Here is a 24168-nt window from a genome sequence, read left to right as displayed (position 1 = left end):
TCTGAGACCCAGAGCAAAGATGGACTCGGGGTCCAGTTATGTGAGGTTTGTCTCTAAAAGTCAAAAAGAAAGCTAGAACATTTTAATTAATTGACATTTTAGAAATACTAACCATTTCACAAATTAATTACTCTAGAAAACCCAATGGAAATCAAGGAGAACCTCTTATGTGGAGAGAGAATGAGAAAACTCTCATTGTCACAATTCACCTTAAATATAAAATTAGAATTAAATATAAAATTAAATATAAAATTTTAAAAAAATCAATATTTATTTTGAAATCCTGTAAGACAATGTTGTTTTTTTGTATAAGGTATGGATATAATTTTAAGTATTTTAAGTATATTTAAATGTACAAATGGGTATACTTGTGTTTTTAAAGCACTTGTATGTTCCACAGATAAGTTTGAGGACATAATTAACAATCCTACTAACATTTCCGTAGCTCACTCTTAAGAGTTTCAAAGTACTTTACATCTATTATTACACTTTGCAAATACAACTAAGCCAGCTTTATAAACTGAAATGCAAAGGGCGTGCAAGTGGGAGGCAAGGTGAAATATTAGAGGAAGAGGGATTTGCTCCAGTCAAAATATTTAATTCATTTATTTGAAACAAAACCAGCTTGAATTCTATACTCTGTGTCTGCCGTCTTGAACAGAAAAAGGACAGAACTTCTTTTCCTGTGTTGGCAGCAGCGGCTCACAGAATGGAAGGAAAATCTCAAACTTCAATAGAAGATGAGTTATCGTAACCACAGATGGAACTCTCCACTCCTCTGGGTGACTGGTCCTGCATGGGTTCTCTAAAGCCAGGGAGGACACTAGCTTAGGCAAGTAAGCTTTGGGTAGAAAGACTTGTTCTATCCAATTGGTAGACTCTACCTGGCACAGTTTCTTTATGTTATGGGGCTTGACAGCCATGAATTTATCTTTGATTCTTTCTTCCTTTCCTTCACTTGCTAGGACCTAGTAAATCTTCTGTTCTTTCAGTTTCTCTCCCCCTCTCTCTCTTTCCCTGATTCCGTAACCTCTACTGGAGTCACTTACTACTCTGTTACCACAGAGCCCCTAGTCAGTTATGCCCCTCCCCCCATGACCATCCTAGGAAATGGTGTAGCAGTCCTAAAGTTCTCTCTGCCTCCGACTGCCAAGCTCAGGGCAAACTCTGTGACCGGCATTACAGACTGACAGCACCCTATCCGCTTTGTCTTGGCTTGCTTTTTCATATACTTTCTGATTCAATCGAACCTACCCACTCACTCGTCCAGTACCTTTTCCCTAGGAACAGTCTACCCTTTCTTCCCCAGTTCCTCTCCCTAGATCTTTTACTGACCACGCCCTCCCTGTGTGAGGGCTTACTGTTCTGAACCTTGTCTTTGCTCACACATTTCCTACAGCTCCTTTTAAGCAGATATTATAACATTCTTTCCTTTCTCCCTTAGGGTAGATGGTGAGCCTCTTGGGGACAGAGATAATATTTTCTCATTGTTACATCCCCTGGCAGGATAACCGGATATACCAGCTATACACCAGTTAGGACCTGTTGAATAACAATAAATAGTCCTTTATTGTTACAAAAAAAACCTGAAGACAAGAAGGATCATTCTTGGCTCAAGTCTTCCAAAAAAGATGGAGGCTCCAGTACACTCAAAATACTGTTAGCCTCTTAATAAGCTATCAACACCCAGCAAGTTACTCAGCCAGTGAATGCAGTTCAAAGTGATTATGTCCATGAGTCATGCTGGCAGCTGGGCAGCTCTCTCTGGCTGCTTGGGTACAGAACATTCATCAGCCACGACACTGGAACAGCTACAAGAACGAGCAAGTTAACCACAGTGTTAGATGTCACAGCTGGACCAACTACCGGAGCAGGTTGCTATGCCTTGCAGGTGGCTGGCTTTTGTGAGCAACACACAGTAAGGGCGAAGCTGAAGAGTGCCAGCCACGCCCAGAGTCTCTGATGGGCTCAAGAAGCAGATTTTCCACGAGGGGTGTGCACGAGGGTGGTGTGTTCAACGTGCCTGTTGTTAACATGCTGTCAATAAATGCAGAAAAGCACTAAGAGGTGCACTAGATCATATGTGAAGGTGCTCTTGTAAATCTTACTTTAGAGAAAGCTCTTAAACAAGCCGACTAAATTATTTGTTACTTTACACTGAATTTTAAGTGTTCAAAGAGGAAAAGAACCTATCATTTTCTTTTTATGCACGTGTGTGGTGTTCACTTGTCTGTGATCGTACGAATATGTGCAAGCTAGACGTTTCCAGTCAGTGTCTCCTGCAGCTGCTTTTCAGTAAGGCAACGTCTCTCTCGATAAACTCAGAGTTTACCAAGTCTAAGCTGGCTACCTGGCTGCCTTGCTCTGTCTCTGCCCTCGCTCAGACTCCACGCTGGCTACCACACCTGCTTGGCTTCACACTGGTCTTCAGGATCTGAACTTAAGGTGCTTCTGATGACAATTATGTTAAGTTTCTTAAAATGGGTTTTCAAAGAAGAAAAATAATTTTTTTAGAGAACTAAAAACAATTCAGGGAAAGGTTCAGGAGCAAACCTAAAGATACAGTGCATTTTATTTGATGGCTGATGACAATACTTAATAGGAATGAAACATGAAAAGAAGCCACATCTTATTTCTAGGTCCTGTTGCAGTGGTGCAGGAAAACAGACTAGGAGAACATTGCTCATGGAAGGCTTTGAGTAGGGTAGGAAGGGACTGCAGAGAGAGGGAAGATGGTTAGATTAGTAGTAGTGACATTATGTCTCTCGAAGAGCGATGGGGAATACTGAGCTTAATCAGTCACTGAGCACATTCGAATGTGAGGATGAGGATGAGGCCAAGCTCCCCAGCAGTCAGATGAGTCAATGGTACCCAAGGTTTTAGTCAACAGGACTGTAGGAAAAAGACCTTTGGTTTACTATGCCATTAAATTCTAATCCCACCTCTGACAGACCAATACTGTCAAACCTATTGTTAAAGTTAGAGGCGGTAAATGGCAGATCAAAGATCTCATGTCTGATAATGAAGCCGGAGGCAGAATGCTGGCAAATTTCATCCATCCACCCATCCACCCACCCACCCACCTATCCATCCATCTATCCATCCATCCATCCATCCATCCATCCATCCATCCATCCATCCATCCATCCATCCACCCACCCACCCACCTATCCATCCATCCATCCATCCATCCACCCACCTATCCATCCATCCATCCATCCATCCATCCATCCATCCATCCATCCATCCATCCATCCACCCACCCACCTATCCATCCATCCATCCATCCATCCATCCATCCATCCATCCACCCACCTATCCATCCATCCATCCATCCATCCACCCACCCATCCATCCACCCACCCACCCATCCATCCATCCACCCACCCAACCACCCACCCCACCCACCCATCCATCCATCCATCCATCCATCCATCCATCCATCCTCTCAAGAGTTATTCACCAGCTTGGTACTGTTGACCTAGAAGCACCTAGTGAATAAAACACACAGTTCTCAACCTGTTTATCACAGGTGAGAAAGAGAGATAATGAACTAAATTAGCCAGCATCTAACTTTGAGATTTGATGAGTGCTAGCTAAAAGCAAAGTGGCCTCTGAGAATGAACAGAACAGAACTTGGAGAACTTGGCTTTACCAACTAGACCTTAAGAGTAGCGAGGGCCAACCAGTGCATGTAATAGATGGGAAGGGTCTGACCATCATCAAAAGGGAGAAGGCAAATTTGAGGAAAGTCTTAAGGGGGCAGCGGACACAGCTAGGCGCCGTGAGTGAGAAACACGGGAGCAAGAGGAGGGTTGCCGGGCAGGCTCACAGAGCAAGGGCTGCTGCTGTTAGAACCTTGAGCTTATTTCGAATAGAGTGAAAGGCAAAGAGTAACCTTATTGGATTTCGAGAGTATTACACTGGTCGCTCTGTGAGTACAAGGCAGTAACAGAAACAGAGCAGTTAGGAAGCATTTGCAAGATTTCAGCAGAGACACGGTTGACGGACAGAGATGGTGGCGGTGGCAATATAAAAAATAATTCAGAGACGGACCAGATTTGTCTTTGACAGTGAGAACCAGAGACCTTTCTTCTATGGACTGTCCTTGATATGATTTTCTTACCATGCTTTCATGTTAGAAACCAACCATACTTGGACCATAAACAGCATATTTTAACAATACACAGTTCATACTTTCACATACAAATGCCTACTAGTGAGTCTTACCTTTGCCACTTTGTTGGGTTAATACCAGGAGGTCATGATTCTGAGCTTCAGGCTTTATGTGCACAGAACTCTCTCACAGGTCTGTTGTGAGAACTATACTAGCAATTCCAGAATACTAGGAAGTCCTGGCAGGCAGGAGAAAGTCAACAAATGATAGCCCCCCCTTCCTCCAACTGTGGTGTAGGAACACACAGAATGCTGTACACTGTACAGGGGCACACAGATAGTGAACATTTATGGGCAGGTCCAACCTCTGGAACAGCCATCTTCGTACCTGACTGGGAACATGGCCAGACAACAGATGGGAATGCTCAGCTGAATAATGATTTCAAATAAGCACACACACACACACACACACACACACACACACACACACACACACACACACAAATCTTACGATATGTCCATGAGTGTTTGACAACACTTTATCCTAAAGTTCCTAATTATTTACCTGAAATTAAAACTTAAGTAGACTATATTATATTTTGAGTTGTTAAATCTGGCAATCTTATGACTAAGTCTCCAGTAGGAACAAACTGTTTAAAATCTTTCCTTCATAGCCCCATGAGATGCTAACCCTTCTCGGTATAAAATGGCCGCCTCTCACCATCACGGTGACACATAGTTTTCATATTTCATTCATCACTTCTCAGTCTAAATAGCAAGGGTATGAATGTCAAACTCTAAAGAATGCACCGTACTGGGATTTTTACCACACAGTCATAAAGAATGCCCGTCTGTGCGTGTGTGTTTGTGGGCGGATTTGGTGGTGTGTGCACCTGCTGTGTCAACCTTTTAAAATAAAGATTACAGTTACGGCACATCAGGAATCCCTTTTAAGACTTTGCTAGACATCCTCAATTCAGTCTGTGTTCACATGCATGAAAGCTACTTAGATCCCACAGCAGTGGAGCCAATTATTGAATAAGCTGGAAGAGAAAGCACTGAAGTCACTCAATAATCACTGTCTATCAAAAGCTAAGAGCTGAAAATCTGTCACTTAAAAATTATAGCACGGGAAAAGAATTTAAAAGTGGAAGCCACAGTTTTCCGAGTACCCCCTTTGCATACGCTCCACTGTTTCGATTTCTGTTTCAGATCGGAGGGGAGACATAAATCTAGTTAAGGACATGCAATGTCCTTAGCAGCATCAGATTTGCTACCGTTCCACAAGACGAGCAGCTTTCTTGTTCCAGAATGAGAACACAGTAAGGAAGTTCAGCAACTAAATGCCTGCCAGTCGATAAACAGTTATTCAGTGGCATAGTTGGTTTCCATTCTGGTGCCAGCTCACTTATGTTTTGTGGACTGGAAACAATATTCACAGCCTGATGCCAGTCGGGGGACCACACGCTTCCCAGCACCGACATGTCAGACCCCAGGAATGAATGCATCATATCTACAATATGATGCCAAAATGGAGGCCTCCTCCTTCTGACCAAGTTGCTGAACAAAGGTCCTTTTATTTCACTGAAACAAAGGCACAGATATTCCCTCCAGTCCTAACAACCTCCCTAAATCTACAGATCTATAAAACAGTAGCTGCCCCGAGTTTAGAAAGAAGAGGATTTGCTTACTCTTCTTGGCGTAAGTCATTGACGCTGCGGTCCAGTGAGATCATGTCACTTGCCACCATGTTAAATCCAAACTCCTTAATGCTGGCTTGAACTGCTTGTTTGTATTCTGGTCCCAGAACCAATGGCTTGGCTTTTTCTCCAGGGCCACCAACCACTCCGTGAGGCTCGGGTTCTCTGGGTTCAAAGTTCCCGAGGACCCCTGGGCGTAGCACAGGATCTCGGTAGGTGAATGTCTGAGGCTTAAATGTAAGGTATTGCCTCTGCATTATGTCTTTTTGGAAATCTCGTCCAGCACGGTGCTCCTGTTCATTTTTGGCCTTGTTTTTTCTTCTAATAGACTCTAAGTCCACTTCTACTCCTTCAACATGAGGCCATGGCACCACAGGTCTGAATCTGTCATCCCCAGGAGCTAGTCCATTGCCTCCTCGGTTAGGCAAGGGGTTATTGACATCTCTGTCTTCCTATATAAAAGGGAGGGATATACAATGAGTACATGAAGGCACAGCAACCACAGCAGAGTTCATGATACAAGTTCTCATGTTCAAGAAAAGGCTGAGGGAACAATAAAACATTCTAAACTGTGAACCGCAAGCAGGATGCAGTAAATCAGGACGACGCCCTGGAAGCCATCTTTCCGATTGGAAAGGAAGCATGACCAAACAAGCTTTTCAAATACACACATCTTTACTTGTCTTTTAATGAACTTAACTCTGTCTAAAAGACTTCCCAATGATGGAGACAGACACTTAATTGGTCTTAGGCTACAGCCGTGTTTTTCAGCTAGCCGGTATATGACAAATTGAACCTTTTGTTAGCAATTCGGCCATATGGCAGCAGTGGTATCAGATGGACAACACCCATCAGCCAGCTGGCTACGTGCCCCAAATGGCAGGGAAACAAGGTAGAGTTATGCATTTGGTCCCAATTCGGGGTTTTCTACTCAGTGAGAGTTTGGCTGAGTAACTATAAAAGCAAACAAAACTCAGACAAGTGTAACTAAGCCAGTGTGGCCTTTAAAACTACTGTCTGTACTTGACTCTGCCAAATTCCTGGTAACACAGCGAAGGGCTGCTCCCTCTCTAGTCTGGACCCTTCTACCCACACAGATCTTCCCGTCAGAAGTCCTCGGTGCCTTTGCTTCAGAGGTACAGTATGTCAACCTTTTGCCAAGGCCCTACCATTCTTTTTCACAAAGCGGTGTTTCTCAACATCAGCACCATCTCTGGGGACCTTGAAACATACGAAAGTGCCCTGCTCTCTGCACTGGGATTTCATTGGTCTGGCATGTAGTGTTTGAAAGCGCCTTAGTTGTAATAATGACCTAAGCTGGAGGATGACTCGCTTAAAGGAAGGGCACAGGAAGTACAGAGCCAGCCCAGCTGGGCAGGGGGACACAAGGCTGCCTTCGGGCTGTAAAGTAGGACAGCTCATACGCTGGGTCACTTCACACTTCAGTCACACCATCCCCAAACAGGTCAACAGAACTACCATGATCCTAAGACAAAGTTTTAATTGAATGACCTTGAGAATTAAAGTTCAAAACCTTCATTTTAGGGAATACATGAGAGCTCTAGGCCCAACAGTGACAGTCAGGCTGTTTATCTACTTACAGTTCATTAGAGAGAGAAGTGTTTGTAGTAAGTTATTTCAGATGGCAATCAGATGGCTAAGGATTGACTTTAGAGAAGTCAAAATCATTTTTTTATAAACGATCAGTTTATTTGAGTCATATTACAGTATCTAATAAGCTACAGATCCAATAGGCACACAATGAAAAGCAGCATTTCCTGCTTTTCCTTCTGTCGAGGCAATCAGAGCTACCAACTGATTATGGATTGCTCTGGAGACACATACGAACAAATGAAAACAAAACACAATCTCTCTCTTACACTGGCATACAGATGCACAAAAATGCCCTAGTGAAACCCATTCCTTTTGTGTACGAACTTAAAATAAGAGAAGTAAATAACCAGACAGTCATCATACCAAAAAAATTCACGGAGGGCTGGACAGTCCCTCTGGATTCACTGATCATAAGACAAGTGCATCCTAAATAAAAATAACTCTGCAATAGAAGGGTCAGCATTCAGGCCAAGGTTGGCTTGTTACACATTACATATTCGTAGATATTACAACTAGGGCGCTTTCAAACGCCACATGCCCAGACCAATGAAATCCCAGTGCAGAGAGCAGGGCACTTTCGTATGCTTCAAGGTCCCCAGAGATGGTGCTGATGTTGAGAAACACCGCTTTGTGAAAAAGAATGGTAGGGCCTAGGCAAAAGGTTGACATACTGTACCTCAGAAGCAAAGGCACCGAGGACTTCTGACAGGAAGATCCGTGAAGGTGGAAGGGTCCAAACTGAAGAGGGAACAGCCCTTGCTAGGTTTTCTTGCAAGTAGGCTCTTCACAGTCTATGTAACAAGAGACTTGAACTTGGAAGGTAGATGATAGTAACACAGTTAATGAGAACATACAGCCAGTTACAATGGATTCAAGGATAAACCAACAGAACAAGTAAGTGCATAAATATCAAGAATATTGGCTTACGGGGCACCAAACTATTGAATTCTATTACACCTACTTTTCATTTCAGTGGGCAAGAACCTTTGTATATTTACAAAATGGCCCAAAGATAGCAAAAGTATTTAAAAAAAAATCAGAAAATGGAGCGAAATACACCAGCTGTCATTCGGGGTCAATTTAAAGTTTTGCACAATTGTCCTTAAAACATGAACTATAAGGCCCAATACAGCTTGACCATGTCAACCCGTGATGCCTTTCCTTCAGAAGACAAGGCTTCCAGATCGAGCCTATGACTGGCCGGAGCTGTGTAAAAGCTTCAATCTAACTTTTGAGTCACAGGAAGGCAAGTAGAAAAAGAGACGGCAGTGCCAAGAGAAGAAAGGAGCTTTGGGGGCGGGGAGAGACCAGCCAGAGGATGCCAAGGGCACAGGGCAGAGCTGTGGGGGAGGGGAACGGATCAAAACAAAATACAATCTCTTACACGCCCATACATGCCACAGTGAAAGCTATTACTTGTTTGTTTGAGGCAGGGTTTCTCTGTGTAACAGAGCCCCTGGCTGCGCTAAACTCACCCCAAACTCATGGAGATTCGCCCACCCTGCCTCTGCCTCCAGAGTGCTGGACTTAAAGGCTTGCCCCTGCGTGCCCAGTATGGAATTCATTACATTTGTATACTAACTTAAAACAATTAAAGTAAATAACTAGATGGTCATCAAACCAAAAATGTTCATGAAGAGTCCCTCAGGATTAGCGGATCAGATGGAAAGTGTCCCCTAAGTATGGCCAGTTCTGCAACAGGGCGGCCAGCTTTGAAGCCAAGGCGAGGTGTCTGCCTCTTTGCCCTTTCAAACTGGTACAGTGCTGTAAGTGAGTCACACCAGAGAGCACCAGCGAACCCTGTAGTGCGCTGCAGGTGTGAAGCTGGCATTATTGACACTGAACCAAACTGAACATAAAAGGGAAGACACACATTCTTCCCCGTCAACTTTTCCCCATCTAACTGGTGAGAACCGGTTAGAGCCGGGGAAAGGACGTGGCACTGGATATGGAAGAAAGGTCTGGACAGCCACACCATGCACCCCATTAACTACCGTCTGTCTCAAAGGAGGAAGCAATAGCAGAAGGACGTGGACCACACGGCAGCACACAAGGTGAACCTGCAGCCATGGGATACCTGTCCTATGCTAACATACAAACTGCAGATTTCAGACAGCGTGAACTCAGCTTCCCAGTCCCCCAGGAAGGTCTGCGCCGGACTCAAATCTCATTCAAACCCCACGCGCATCTTCTACTTGAAGCTCTTTGGAGCTTGTCTCTCCCTTAATGGGTCTTTGTCCAACTTGAAGCTGTTAGTGTTTTTTGAAGGTCCAAGAAGAAGCCTGCCCTGTCTTCATCCCAGGAGACCCTCTTTCTTCAAGCTCAGCAAGCACTTTCACACTGCTGTCTCTTCTGTTCGCTTCCCTGGGTCACACCGCACGTGTGGCTTCCATGTACACAAAGGTTTCCGGCCCCTTCCATCCACCTCCTTGTTTAACTCACCCCAGCAGAACCTACCATTTACCTCACTCCACAGCCTCACAGCCGCGTTCCCTACCTCAGACCCTGAACACCCTCAGTCCAAAGCCACACTTCATGTCACCGTCTCGTTTTGCTTTAATCTGCTCCTCTGACATTCTGTCCCTCATAATTCCCTGTTAATTCTGTCACCAGGGTAGCTCTTGAATTCAGCTGCTTCCATTACCCCCCCCCCCCCGTGCTTTCTTCACTTTGGCCAGTCACCTTCAGGAAAGATTATTCTCAGAGTAGGACCACAGATGGGTGTGAATAGTGTGTTCCACGTGCTTCCACCCCCCCCCCCACAGGCTTGTGTAACCTCCTGAGTGAGGTATGACCATTGTCACCCAGAATGAACTAACCAAATGACCGGAGATCAGAGTCAGTACCCGAGCGGAGTTAAAAATCTGCACTCTGACTGGCTGACCAGTTTCTCCTCGCCCCCCTTCTTCCACACGCACCGTCTCTCTTCACTTTTTAAATTTACAACACTCCGAAGAACTTTCTTAAGATTAAATATGGGGCTATTAACTTCGGTTGCTTCGTTTCACCTGCGTGGCTGAGGTTCCCAGTAGATAGTCTCTAACAATACTGGTCAGAGTTTGCTACACACCAGGCTGCATTTATGCACTGTCTCTATTGTTACCTAAGAGGCAGGGGCCAGGCAAGTTTGTCTAAGACTCAAACGGACCCTTCCGGGCAATATCTTCTGAATTCACCAGGGTCCTAACTACCCTATCTGCGTGACACTTTACAAGCCATAAGGTCTCTCATACAGCTATTCAAATCAGGTCTTCTAGGGTAAAAGTGGTCACAGACACTGTGTAAACAGATGGGGACAATAAAACTTTATAGGCAAAGATGGGTGAAAGGTTGGGTGAGGTCCCTCAAGCCCCACATTCAACTGGCAGTTTGGTGAAGGGACAAAGGTTAAGTCTCTTGTGTCCTCGGCATCTGCCTTTGTATGGAGCCCTCAGTGAATATTCACTGGAGAAGTGAGTCCTAAAATTTGTACTTTTGTAGTAAGAGAGACAGAAGAAAAGGAAAAGATACAAAATGGAGACTGCGGAACTGGGATCAACAGGCTTGGATCGGCAGACAGACCCTTCTTGGCAATATCATGGATTCACCAGAGTCCTAACTATCCTCTCTGCATGACAGTGTGCACTAATGATACCTAACTGTGCCAGAAAATTGAATCGATGGCTTCTGGAAGCCTGTGTGTCAGTAACTGTGAAGGTAGAACCACATACTAGAACTGTCTGTCAAATGACACGTCAATTAAGAACAACCATGCCAACTTCTAATGTCAAGTGATTCAGAGAGCAGCCGGAAAGCAGTGTAATTCCTAACTCCCTGGAGAAGCAAAGCGGTGCATTCCTTCTTCCAGAGAGTAACGAGAGTCAGAAACATCCATGACTCATGACACTACCATAGCGACTGACTTACTCTACAGCCAAAGCCAATGAATCACCGTTGACTAGGAATGCAAAGAGAACCGAAAGGTTCTGTTACAAGATGGTTATATTCACAAAATACACAACCACTTCTCACCAGATGGTGACATGAAATAGAAGTAAGTCAGACTGGTCACTGTTTCCTTATAACTTATAAAATGCTCCCTGTTCTGAACCCCCAAATCCTTTTTTATGATTACGCCGAGGTAGAGATGCCACTAATCTGAAGGACTATAAAAATGGTCTTTCAAGCAAACGACAGTATTCTAGAGTACGTGTGAAATCACAGGACTTAAGGATGAGCTTATGGGCTTACATGGCCCCTTGATTAACAACAGTCTGGAGAAAATGGCCACTGTGGAACGATGTCACCACTCACGAGCCATGGAATTTAAAAGTATCACACAGTAAGCTTTAGTTAATGATTAAAAATACTTCTAAACAAAATAAAAAAAGTACACCAAAGAAATTAGACAGACTACCTTCTAACTGGAAAGTTCACATGATTTCTTGGGCTGCAGTCATTCACTCTCAACAGAAGAAACAGCCAAAGAACTGGAAGGAAGGCTGTCAAAATAAAGGAAACGGTCCCTTAGCCTCTAATGCACACGCGGCAGGACGTGAGGGGATGTATGATGATCAGGCCCTGGTGCCTTGTGCTCTGTTTAATACAGCTGGAGTCTACACTAATCCATCTGAGCAGACCTTCCAGAGCTTCCCCTTTCAGAGAGCTGAAAATTGGTCGCACCGAGAGTTGTGGCTCGCCTGGGCCCCATATGTTGTGTGTGTATGTAAACGTCCTGTCCGTGCCTATGCGTGCGTGTATGTGTGTAGCTGTGTGCATTTGTGTATTCTTGCACAAGTGCTTAATAGGGGTTTAAAACTGATAAGTCTGGGATTAAATGAAGGTCTCACTATCCCTTGAAAATCTAGGGCAGTGGTTCTCAACCTGTGGGTCATGACCCCTTTTAAAGGTTCCCTTATCAGATAGTTGCAATTCCTAACAGTAATAAAATTTATAGTTATGAAGCAGCACTGAAAATAATCTCACGGCTGGGGCCACCTATATTAAATGGTTCTATATTACATGGTCCACAGCACTAGGGTATCATCCTTTGTAAGAAATGACCCTATTTCCAAATATATTCTAAGACTCTTGAACTAGAGAGGACCTGAAGTTCACTTTGTCACAGCAGCATCTATTTGAGGGCCTAGTGCAGAACTGTGGTGTGCTCCTAGGCTCAGTACACTTACAGGAATATAAAAACCCCATACAAGCTTTGGGTGTGACTTAGTAAGATAAAATATGACATCATGGCATATCTCCCAAAACAAATAGAGGCCCTTAGAGAAGGCTTCCTGTGCACACTTCTTTTTGTTGAAACTACCAGACTTAATAAACTAAAGTCTTTACTTAATATTATAGTGATCACTTCATACTAAGAAACCCAGCTGAGAGATTCAGACATTGAGGGGCTTTGGCAGGACCACCAGACTGAGTAAACAGATTGTAAGTCACGTCCTCATATGTAATCTTGAGACCAAAGTGTTAAGATCTTGTCTATGGAGAAGCCCCCAGTTATGTTATAAAATGAGTGATTTCTCCTTTTACGTGACTTTTCTCTCAAAACTGCCCACACACTATAAACCCCACAGTCACAGGGGTTGGGAGGTACTGCCACCAGTTTGAGCACTGGAAAGGTGCTTTGCCAAGTTCCCAGGCACACCAAGAAGAAGAAGAAAAACACACCCAACAATACAGCTCTCTGTGTCTCTCTCCTATACTGTGTGATAAACAAGAATATAGGTATCTTTCTAAAAACTTGGCCAAACCATACTTTTTAATATTTAGGAGTCAGAACAAAATGGAGATTTCCATTACCCGAGAGCATCAGGAGGCATCTCACTGACCTGGCCATCTTTGGACTTCTTGCATATCTCGATATCTTTGGTGTTCCTTTCTTTTCCTTTAGTTTAAAAGACACAAGGGACTAAACCTTGGGCCTCGCACACGGTAGGAGAGTTCTCGACCACTGAGATCCTGTTTTTCTGAGATAGTCTCACTACGTTGGCCAAGCAGGGTTGGAACTCACTCTGGAAGCCCAGGCAGGCCTCGGATTTGTGGTCCTCCTGCCTCCGTCTCTAGAGTCACTGAGATTACAGGCCTGTGTGATTAGCCAAGCTTCATCTGTTGCTCCTAACAGAGTGAGTCCATCTGCACTGATGTGATCTTTTCCTCAACTAACCTAACAGTAATCACTCATACGGCAACAAAAGTAGCCCAAGAAGACACACTTCGGATCTTTGAACTGGCTTTAACACTCTTTTCCCCACTGTTAGAACAGGATAATTTTTTGACTTCACAAGAAAATCGAGTGTACTGAAAATACTATATAATCAGTAGAAAATGTCCTCTGGTATTTAGTAATCAACTAGTCAAGGAATGATAAACTCCCTAAGGTTATCTAAATTTATCTCCATTTTCTGGTCCAAACATCCTTTTTAGCTACCAGCTTTTGGCCACTAGATTTCCTATTTAACCGATGACAGTGGCACACATACTCATCCCAGGACCTTTAAGCCATCCAAGACTTTTCCTTCAGGTAAATAATGAGTCCTGGGTGCTCTGAGTGGAAACCTCCGATGTTCCCTTAAGTACTTAAAGTTATTTAAGAAACTAAGCAGGGGTTAAGCAAGCTTCTCCTCACTATTCAGTTTCATACAAAAGCAAACACATGAAAAAGCCCAAGTCCTGACATGAGGCCTGGGAGATGCTCAGTGGATAATACGCTCCCCTCATAAGCATAAAGGCCTCAGTTCGGATCCCTGGCACCCATGTTAGAAAATCAGGTGTAACCTGCCTCTTGTGAGAGGTAAGGGTGGAGACAGGTGGATTCCCTGAAGCTCACTGGTCAGCCACCTTAGCCAAAGAGGGTGTGTAAGGGGCAGAGCTTTAGGTTCAGTAGAGGCCTTTATCTAAAAGCATGAAGTTGGGGAGCTGGAGAGACAGCTTGGCTTAGAGGTTAGGAGTACTTCCTGGTCTGGCAGAAGACGTGGGTCAGCTCCTAGCACTCACAGGACAGCTCACAATAGCCCGTAATGCCACGCTGGGTCCAGTTCCACCCACACATGTAACGTTCAAATAAATAATCTCAAGGGAAAAAAAGACAGGGAACAACCAAGGAGACACTTGACATGGAGCCCTGGCCTCCACACACATCTGGAGTTCTGGAATTAAAAACACGCACCTTTCTGTCCAACTAATATTGTACTTGTAAGAAAGTTGTATGTTTAAAGTATTTTAGCAATCTTAGTAGTTCTTAGGAATATGACTTTCAACATTAAAATAGTAGCTTGAGAGGGCAGGAGTCCCTCAAAATACTTCGTATTAACTCTGTAGTTTCTGATGCTCTATTCTATCAATAATAGAATAGTGGACTCTCCAATAAGCACACAGTAGTTCAAACCAGCATCTCAGCTGGCAGATCACTCAACAGCCTCCTCCCACAGACCTTACACACACACACACACACACACACACACACACACACACACACACACACACCCCAGTCAGGCAAACAACAGTTTATCTATCTGTGAGGCCCAATCACTAGGCAGACAGCAGGTGCCCAGCGGGTGTTTGCTCCAGGGCTGGGTACATAGAAATCATCCAGCCAAGGACCATCTCTTATTACAGCATTTCCTGGAATATAAACTCACCTCCAATACATTTATTTTATGCTTGCTCGGTTTAAGCTAGAGCTTGGGGAATCTAAATGAGATAACCACGCACTTCCTTACACATCTAAAATTTGAATAATCCCTTTAAAGTCTCCTCTTTTGTTCAGAGTTGGATAAATCTCTTGCAAGTGAAATCTTGGCGCTTCACAGAAAAATGAGTACTTTATTTAAACACAGGAACGTAAATCTCCTGATACCCTCCTAGTTCCCTTAGTTTCCCCAGACCAAACTATCTCACAAGTGGCACCTGATACACTTTATACTTGTAAACAGTAATAGCAGAAAGACTGGAACTTAGAGTATAAAATCCTGTGATGATAATCAAAGGGGATACATTTTTAAAAACGAGACAACAAAATACTAAAGTATGGTTAATTTTTATGATAAAAAAAACCATAAGCAACAAACTGATATTTTTTAACAACAACTTTCCACCTTTTATTCATAAGACTATGTACTTTTATTTTTTTAGGTTTTTTTGAGACAGAGTCTCACTGTGTATCTCTGACTGGCTGGAAATTCAGTACGTAGATCAAATGGGCTTGGAATCGGCCTCCAGAGTGCTAGGATTAAAAGTGTGTACTGCCATTCCCAGAAAGGCTATTTAGTTAACCAAGATTAAAGTCAATATCATAGAAACCTAATCAAGAAGCCAACCAGGTGCTGGTGGTGCACGTCTTTAACCATAGCATAGGAGGCAGAGGCAGGGGGATCTCTATGAGTTCTAGGACAGCCAGGGCTACACAGAGAAAGGCAAAACCAAAAATAAAATAAAAGCTAAGAAACTTATGAAACACAATCAGTTTAAAAACATTTATAAAATCCAAATAATCCTAACCTTCTGGGACTTTATAAAAACCCATGCTTTAATTCTGGAGACGACCCATGCAGGTGCATATTAAAAAATATCTTATTGTCAATATTTCATAATAATTAGATGGTTTGAAATGATTTTTAGGAGGCAAATACAAGTATTAAGTAGATGACCAATAAATCATGTCATAGTACATTTCCAAAGGTACTATGCTGACATTTTAGTGTGAGCTCAAGCTTGTAGGGTAGAGCTATAAACACAAGGCACACAGCATCACTAAAAAAGAGTCATAATTCTATTTAGAAACCATTGAAGGCCAGAATATAGATTCTTAACTTTGTGTTCAAAAGCCAAGTGTCTCCCAAACCTTCACACGAAAGCTAAGTAAATGTTTTCATTTTATAGATGATATGTTAGCTACAATAGTATGTTTTAATAAAGTTGCCAATATTTTACAGTAAATTTTTATTAGATTGTGCCTACAGAATGAGCTGTCTAAAGAGTAAAAGACAAAAAAGCAAGCAAACAAAAAACCCTCCCAAAATCCCCCAAAACCCAAATGTTTGGAAAAAAAAACGAAGAGCCGGGAGGGAAAAAAATTAAAACAAAGCAATAAGATTTTAAGCTAGAAATCTGTGAAAATTCTTAAGACTTATGAATAATGTATGCATGAATATATATTATGTATGCACACAAGAAGAGGAAACATACATTTAAAGACCAAAAGGTTTTGAAAGAAGGAAAATTAACCCTGCTGAATAGACCCTCCGCAAGAACAATCAGGGCATTTCATCAGGTACTGAAAGGAGGAAGTACTTAAGGCTGAATTGATTGGGGTGAGGTCACATCTGCTCAGCTCCACCCACTCACATCGAGTTGCAACTTTGTTTCAGTTTGTGCCAATCAGCTCTATTTTCTCACCTAGAATTGCTCAGTAAGAGTCTCCCTTTATTCCATTTTCTCACTCATCTTCTGAAAGCCTAGTGCCAAGCATTAATCCGTGGGGGGGGGGGGTGGCAGGCGCATGTGTGTGGGCATGTGAGTGTGTGTGTGTGCCCGTCCATGTGTGTGTCCGTCCCCTTTCTTATTTCCAATACAACACTGGATTAAATAATTTCGTATCACTCAAAGGTGAGCAGATGGTTTAGTTCTTAATCCTCCTTCCCACCTGGCAAGTCCAGTGAAGCCACATTAATGATTTCCGATCTCCCTGGATGTCTCAGGGAGAAATGATGACACCAACAGACCCTCACCGTCTATAACAACATTATGGAAAGCATTTTTACAGAGTGAGAGCAGGACCAGCTGGAAAGTGTTGATTTGGGTTGGGAGAGGCTATTTAATGTCCTCTTGAAAAACTAAAAGCACAGTGGGTTATAGTCCCTCTAAGAAGAAATGTAAGAGCAGAATACAGTGCTCTCCCAGTACCCAGGACCACTTTCTGCAGCTTGGACTGGATAAAGCAGCCTTTGATTAGAGCTTCCTGGCTCTGCCCTGAAGCCTCTTCTTCACAGAAGATCAAGAACAAAGCAGGGCAACAGGAACTTAAGAGCTCACACATAGCGACTGGTGTAAAATAATCTCCAAACCTAGAAGAAAAGAAAACCACTCCAAGAGAGAGACTGGGTCGGGCAGATGTGCCACTCTGGAGCCCAGAGCAGAGCTTTAATGTGTCTTAGGGTCCTAGTCCCTGGAGCATCATCAAATTCAGCAGAAACATGTCCAAATGCAGACCAGCTTATGTTACACAGGTTGTCACATATGGTTTTCTTTTCAACTCTCAACAGGCTGGTCTCTGGTGGAAATGCTTAGCTGGTTATTGTCTAGGTTGTCCCAAGTGTCCTGTGGCCTTCAAGTAAGAACAGACACACCACTAAGACACACACATTTTACTTCTCTTAGTATCTAGTTTGGTCCTCTAACAGACCCAGATACTTTACCTATAGGGAGAAATCAGTACCCAGAGAAGGGAGGACGTACGCCAGGAAAAGCTGTGACCTACAGCTGGCTCCCCATCATAAGATAGTGTGGGTCCATGGATGAGGAGACAGGGTGGGGGAGGGGAGGAGACAGGGTGGAGAGGAGGAGACAGGGGAGGGGAGGAGACAGGGGAAGGGGAGGAGACAGGGGGAGGAGAGGAGAAAGGGTGGAGGGGAGGAGACAGGCTGGAGGGGAGGAGACAGGGTCTGGGTAAAGACAAAGGCAGCAAAGTGGAGACTGGGAGATGAAGCGCAGTTCTTCACTGGCCTTAAGAACTGCCTGCCAGGGGGCTGGACTTCGGTCTTCCATTTGCACTTAGAGACTGGATCCATGGGACTGGTCCACAGCGGATCAAAGCAAAAGCTCAGAATGACCACTGTAGCGGAGCAGATGAACCAGAGGATAGAGTAACTAAGTTTTTTTTTTTTTTGAACAGATAAGAAAAAATATCTGTAAAACACCAACCAATGAGCATACATGGAGAGACCCCTGTCCCCAGGTGCATATGCAGCAGAGGACAGCATTCTCTGGCATCAATGAGAGGAGAGGCCTTTGGTCCAGTTGAAGGCTTGTTTTTCCAGTGTAGGGGAATGCCAAGGTGCTGAGGTGGGAGATGGTGGCTGGGAGAGGGAGCACCTTCATGGAGGCAATGGGAGGGGGAGGGGATGGGATTGAGGGAAAGGGTTAACATCTGAAATGTAAATACAGAGAATTTCCACTAAAAAAAGAGTTTTACAGGAAAAAATAATCTGGAGAAGACAGTGCGAGAGAATTTCAAGACAGTCATTGTATGGCTGCTGTGCTGTGCCCAGTGCTGTGTGAACCAGAGGGTCCAGGCTGCACCCTGCCCTACAACACAACATTTTTGAAGCAATATTTAGCTTCATCTTGAATGAGAACACAAGCCAAGCCCACACCTTGTGTATACAGACAACTCCACCTTTTCAGCACCATCCGGCAGTCCCAGACCAACAAAGAACTTATTCCAAACGCAACAGGTCAACACGCAGGCGTATCAGTAATATAATAACGGTACAACAGCCTCCCTCAGTTGTGTAGCGAATGCCTGGCGCAGTGAAGGGGGTGATCACCGCCTGGATGAGGTTGGGCAGGTAGACAATTTCAGCTTTCCTAGGGGGCTCAGGTAAGGTCAGTCCTCTGCTTTGTTTAAAAGGATTATCACTGCCGCCTGTGTCTCAGAACAATGTCAGCCAGCAGCACATCCTGGTCCAGTTTCCTCTGAGCACGTGGATCTGCACCTCTTACCCGCTCTGGCTGCTCTGGCGTTTCCCCCTTCACTCCTCCACCCATTTCTAACCCCCAAACTTCCCTTAGCTCTTCCTTCTTCAACCTGAACAAAAGCTCCACTTGAGAAAATCCTTCTGGTCTCTTCTCCCTTTACAAGGCACGGGTGCCTGATCAGATTCGAACTCTCCATTTTATCCGAATCTAGCAACAATGTCCTGACATGTCAAAAGGCTGTTGTGAATGACTTACACTTTCTAGGATCTGAGAAATGGACACAAGTCATTAATTTTCTGAGGCTTTAAAAGCCCAATTAGTACATCTACTGACTAATTACATATAAAGTCTGGCCTTGGCATCCACCCTCACCAACTGTGACAGTGCCAACAATCGGCCTTGTCGAAGGCTCCTCCCGTGGGTTACGTTATAATCTCTCCTGACAGCCTGTGGAATGGGGTGGGGGAGGCATTTCCAACAAATTTGCACAAAGAGGTAAATCAGTCTTTCTCAAAATTAAACACTAACGTGGGGTTTTCTGTCCTATGTTAAGCTAGCTGTTCGGAAACAATGGAATCTGAGCTGTCAGACCACAGCTGATGGGTGCACAAGCTTTTTCAAAAGACCTACAGGATTCCTGACACTAGGAACATGCCTGTGTTATTCACACTCTACAGTAGCCAACACTCCTCAAACACGTGGTTCTGGAGAGCTCGTGAAAGGTCGTGACAGCATCCTCTCAGGGTGGGCTAACCCTGCTCAAGACTGGAATTCGGTTTATTTTCCTCCTGTAATATAAAGGGCATCAATCGGGACAAACCAAACCATCCCCATCCCCCACAAACTTCCACATCAACTGACCAACACACCCTGAAGAATACTTATCTACAAATGTGACCACTGGTCTATTCTTAGGGTCATGGGAAAAAATTCCTTATAAAAAATTTAAGGGAACCAGACCGATTTAGAACTCAACTAGGTGAAGTTAGATGGTGAGAAACTGCCTTGGCAGAGAGTAGTGACACACACTACTCTAATCCCAGCTTTCAGGAGGCTGAGGCAGGAGGATGGAAACTTCAAAGGCAGCCTGAGCTACCTGAGGCCATCTCAAAACAAAAGCAACAAAAATAAATGAGCCAGACATAGCTTTAACAGAGAATAATTCAGGATGTTCTTCTAAATCTCAGATTTAGTAGGAAGGGAACAGTTTCTATTTAGATTACTAGAACACTAAATTTTTGCTGCAGTGAATTTTAAGTTAATTTGTGTTTCTTAACTTTGCTACCACTCTCTGGCCAGGAGGAAAGCAGTATTTCGATTTTATCCTAAGGCTGTCCAACACACACTTCTTTCTAGAATACCCTACCGACCACTGGAGTGGTGATTTCAGGAAACTGGGCCTTTGAAAGGGAGACACTGGAGCGGTTGAGCAAGAGGAACAACTCCGTCTCGTTCCACGTGGCAATGGGGAAGGGGAAACAAAGGAACAGCAATTTCATGTTGTCCCCACCCCTCGGAGTGCTCAAGCACACCTGCCAAAACCCTGGACCTTGGTCGAGCTAGGCAAATGCTGTAGTCACTGACCTACATTCCCAAGAGCCAATACTTATCTCTTTCAATTCTTGCCAGGAACCACTTTACCGAGGGACCATAAATCTTCAGGTTACAGATAAGAAATGGGACTCGGAGTTTAGCTCTCGGAAAGCCTTATCAAGAAGCAGTAAATGCAGGGATCAAATGCATGGTCACCAGCTGCAGGGTCCATGCTCCTCCCTGTTCGACTTGCTGGGTTCCTCCTGACTATACAGTCTTAGAGCTAGACATATATTTTGGGAAGATAATTCTAATTTCATAAATTATGCATAAATGCTCACCAAAAGAATGGAACTATCAAGAGGTCACGCTACAGTTAATACAGCTGAAGAATACATTAACTTTTAAAAGTTGAAGAAAAGTATTTTTGCTCAAAATCTTTATTAATTTTAAGGGGAGAATGCATACAGTTGCTTCACAGGATGCTGGCACTGCACAGCCCCAAACAGGAAACAGGCAACAACAACAGGAAGAGGAGGAAGAAAGCAAGCTTGAAGCTTTCTCCAGTTCTAAGGTTACAAGGACTTGTTTTTCTCTTATCTCGGCCTTTCTTATTTTCTATATTGAATACACTCATACAACCCTCTTAAATTACTAAGCTTCATGTGGAGATTGTTTTAAAAATTATTTATCCTGAAGAAAACTGGCCTGTTAGAATGTTTATATAGTAACCTAAGGTCTTTTCCCCACACTGTGAGGAAGTTCCTTGCCACAGTAGACTGTGAATTTTACTGCCTGTCAAGAAAGATCATTCTACTGAAGGCAAGGGCCAAGCAGAAAAGAATTGGAAGGAAAATCAGGGGCTCAAGGGCCCAGCATGGAAGCATTGTCTCACGGTTCACAGACAGGTCACAGGTGGGAGTTTTTCTTCTTTCCTTCTCTCTCTCTCTCTCTCCCTCTCTCTCTCTCTTCTTCCTCCCTCCCCTCTGTCCCCCCAACATACGAAGACAAGAAAGAGTCCTCTGCACTAAGGACAACAACCACAACATAAAAACAGTACAATTCAAAAGAAAAACACCCTCGTGCATTTCTTTTAGTACAAATAACACAGCTGAGGGTGACCTTGAACCTTGAACTCCTTTCCACCCTCCTGCCTCCAGCTCCTCACCTTGAGCAATTTTTTTTCTCTCCAAAGATGGTTTGAAAATTTTCAAATAGAACAATGTTGTGAAGTAAGCTCAAACATTACAAACCAGTCACAGAAAGGGAGCCACACCGTGTGGTGTGACATCTTAACCTTGAGGCACGGGGAAGCCAGAAACCCTAGGTGGGCAGCATAGGGTCCTAAGTTAAAATACATATTTTGTTATAAAAGAAGGTAAGCTCTTGGGTCTTTACTGAGTTCTCTGCTTGCTTTATAGTTGCTGTCAGATGCTCGGTCTTAAGACACTTTTTAAAGGGGAGTTAAAGGTCAAACAGTAAGACTTGTGGGGGTTGAAGGGACTCTGGCTGGCCCAAGCACGGTAAACATGGCGCAGGCAGGCCTTCTTTCCCACGCACCCCCTACCCGGCCCTCCCACACCCCCATTCACTCTGTCTTGCTAAAAACTGTTTAGATTTAGATTACATTCCTAAAGCTAGTCACTAAAGTCTATCCCCTTATTTGGACCCTTCCTCCTCCCAAAGCTGACAGCCAAGCTCTAGCTACCAAAATACTAAGAGCCCACTCTGGTCTCTGACTCTAACATGCCCGATTACAATTAAGCATCTCATCCTCACAGGGGTTTCCCCCTTTACCTTTATAAATTGCCATTTTCCTATGTGTCATGTCCTTCTGAGGCAGTTCTTTGTCCCACCCCAGGACAAATACCCCTCTCCCTCCCTCTTGCCTTTTCTCCCCTCTTCCTTGTTCCTTTCTCCTTCTCCCTTTTCCTCTCTCTCCTGTCTTTGTCTCTTATTCAATGACCTTTGTTGCTCTGGGGAAAATCCATCTCCTTTGTGCTGATAAGTTGGTCTTGGGGTATCCTGAGTTGATAGCAATCCCTTCATGGGTCCCACAGACCTCCCTAGAAGTCACAGGAGGCCACTGCCATTGCTCTGGTCATCCCCTGGAACCTGATGGCAAGATCACTTTGCTGAAGACATCACACACTTGAGTCCTGAGCATCATCTCTATTGGCTAGATTTCACAGTGCTAGAAGGTGGTACACACTTTCTACCCGCTGAGCTTCATGCCCAGTCCAGGTTCACTTTCCCCCTTTCCTTTCCTTTTCTTTCTTTCTTCTTCTTTAAAAAAAAAAAAAAACTATATGGAAACTTCAAAACTTTATTCAGTGTTTTATTCTTTGTTCTACAAATGTCAGCACTACATTTACACAGAAAATGCATTCACTAGTTAGAAGTAAAACTCAAGGAGATAAAATATGATTTAAAAATTAATGTTACATTTCAATTAGAAGTCTCCATGTGAATTCATGAGAAAAAGAACCCAACACATTTCCTTGCTCTGTACACTGGAAGGGTCCAGAAGCGAACACACAGAAAAGGCGTGCCCAGCGGTAGAACTCAAGATCTCAGGCACTAAGTGGAACTGGTCTCTGTTGGGCAGCTTTAGTTCAGAGACAGAAAATTATAAGGGAAGGGGGTCTGGCTGTTGGAGAGAAACCGGCACTGACACCTCAGACTGGGGACATCTAGTAGAAATGTGACAGCTAACAGGAAAAATTAAGTAGTTAATGTAACTTTCCTCAAGTAATTGTAACTCACTTAGATTTGAAGAAGGAGTACGGGCCTTCACAAAAGGCCAGCTAACCAAGGGACTCAGAACAATGCAGTCTGATGGGAACGTGTGAAATTTTTCTTTAAAAGCTTGGGGTGGGGGGAACACTGAAAACAGCTTTCTAGGTGATTATAATGACAAATTAGCTTGCTAAGTTTTGGGCTGCCAGGGGTTTTTCTTTATGAGAGACAAGTTTATTCCAAACGTGGAATAAAGGAACTCCTAAATAAAACATACATGATAAAATGGGCTATCCAGCAATTTTAAATTAAAAAAAAAAAACCCAATATGTTAATTATTAGGCTGAGTTACATTATAGTTACAGAGTGGTTTTATATGAAAAGTATTATATATAGCTCAAGGTTTACAAAGAAATGCATTCACCAAACACTACCTATTCATTAATTATACTGAACATTTTATATGTCAGAACAAAGGAGGGTGGTGGCCGAGATGGCTCAGTGGTTTAGAAAGCATTACTTCGCTTGCAGAGGACCTGAGTTCAGTTCTGAGTACCCACGAGAGGTGGCTCACACCTGCCCGTGACTAGCTATGGAAAACTGGACGCCCTCTTTTGGCCTTGGTGGCACCCACATTCATGTGCACACCCCCAAACACAGAAACTAGCACACAACTAAAAAGAAAACACAAAATAGAATGAACAAGTCAGAAATGGGATTCAAAGGGTGTGGGAAGCCTCGTGTATTTAAAACAAGAGTGAAGGGTCCGTGCAGA

The 24168-nt window shown here is 43.7% G+C and overlaps 1 protein-coding gene across 4 annotated transcripts in view; it reads right to left on the bottom strand.

The window, feature by feature from the left end:
• Nucleotides 1-24168, bottom strand: part of GALNT7 (polypeptide N-acetylgalactosaminyltransferase 7) — a gene marked incomplete at its 5' end in the record, with an annotated part of 116455 nt that overhangs the window by 50476 nt on the left and 41811 nt on the right. For all 4 annotated transcript variants that reach the window (XM_080929029.1, XM_080929028.1, XM_080929030.1 and 1 more), the window contains one exon: nucleotides 5808-6268. In XM_080929029.1, coding sequence (XP_080785155.1) covers nucleotides 5808-6268 — 461 coding nt within the window. The remainder of the gene's footprint in view (nucleotides 1-5807; nucleotides 6269-24168) is intronic.

The sequence above is a fragment of the Micromys minutus genome (genome assembly GCF_963924665.1).
Source record: "Micromys minutus genome assembly, chromosome: 14".
NCBI lineage: Eukaryota > Metazoa > Chordata > Mammalia > Rodentia > Muridae > Micromys > Micromys minutus.
Note: the sequence above shows the minus strand (reverse complement) of the source record. Positions and strands in the feature narration are given on the sequence as shown.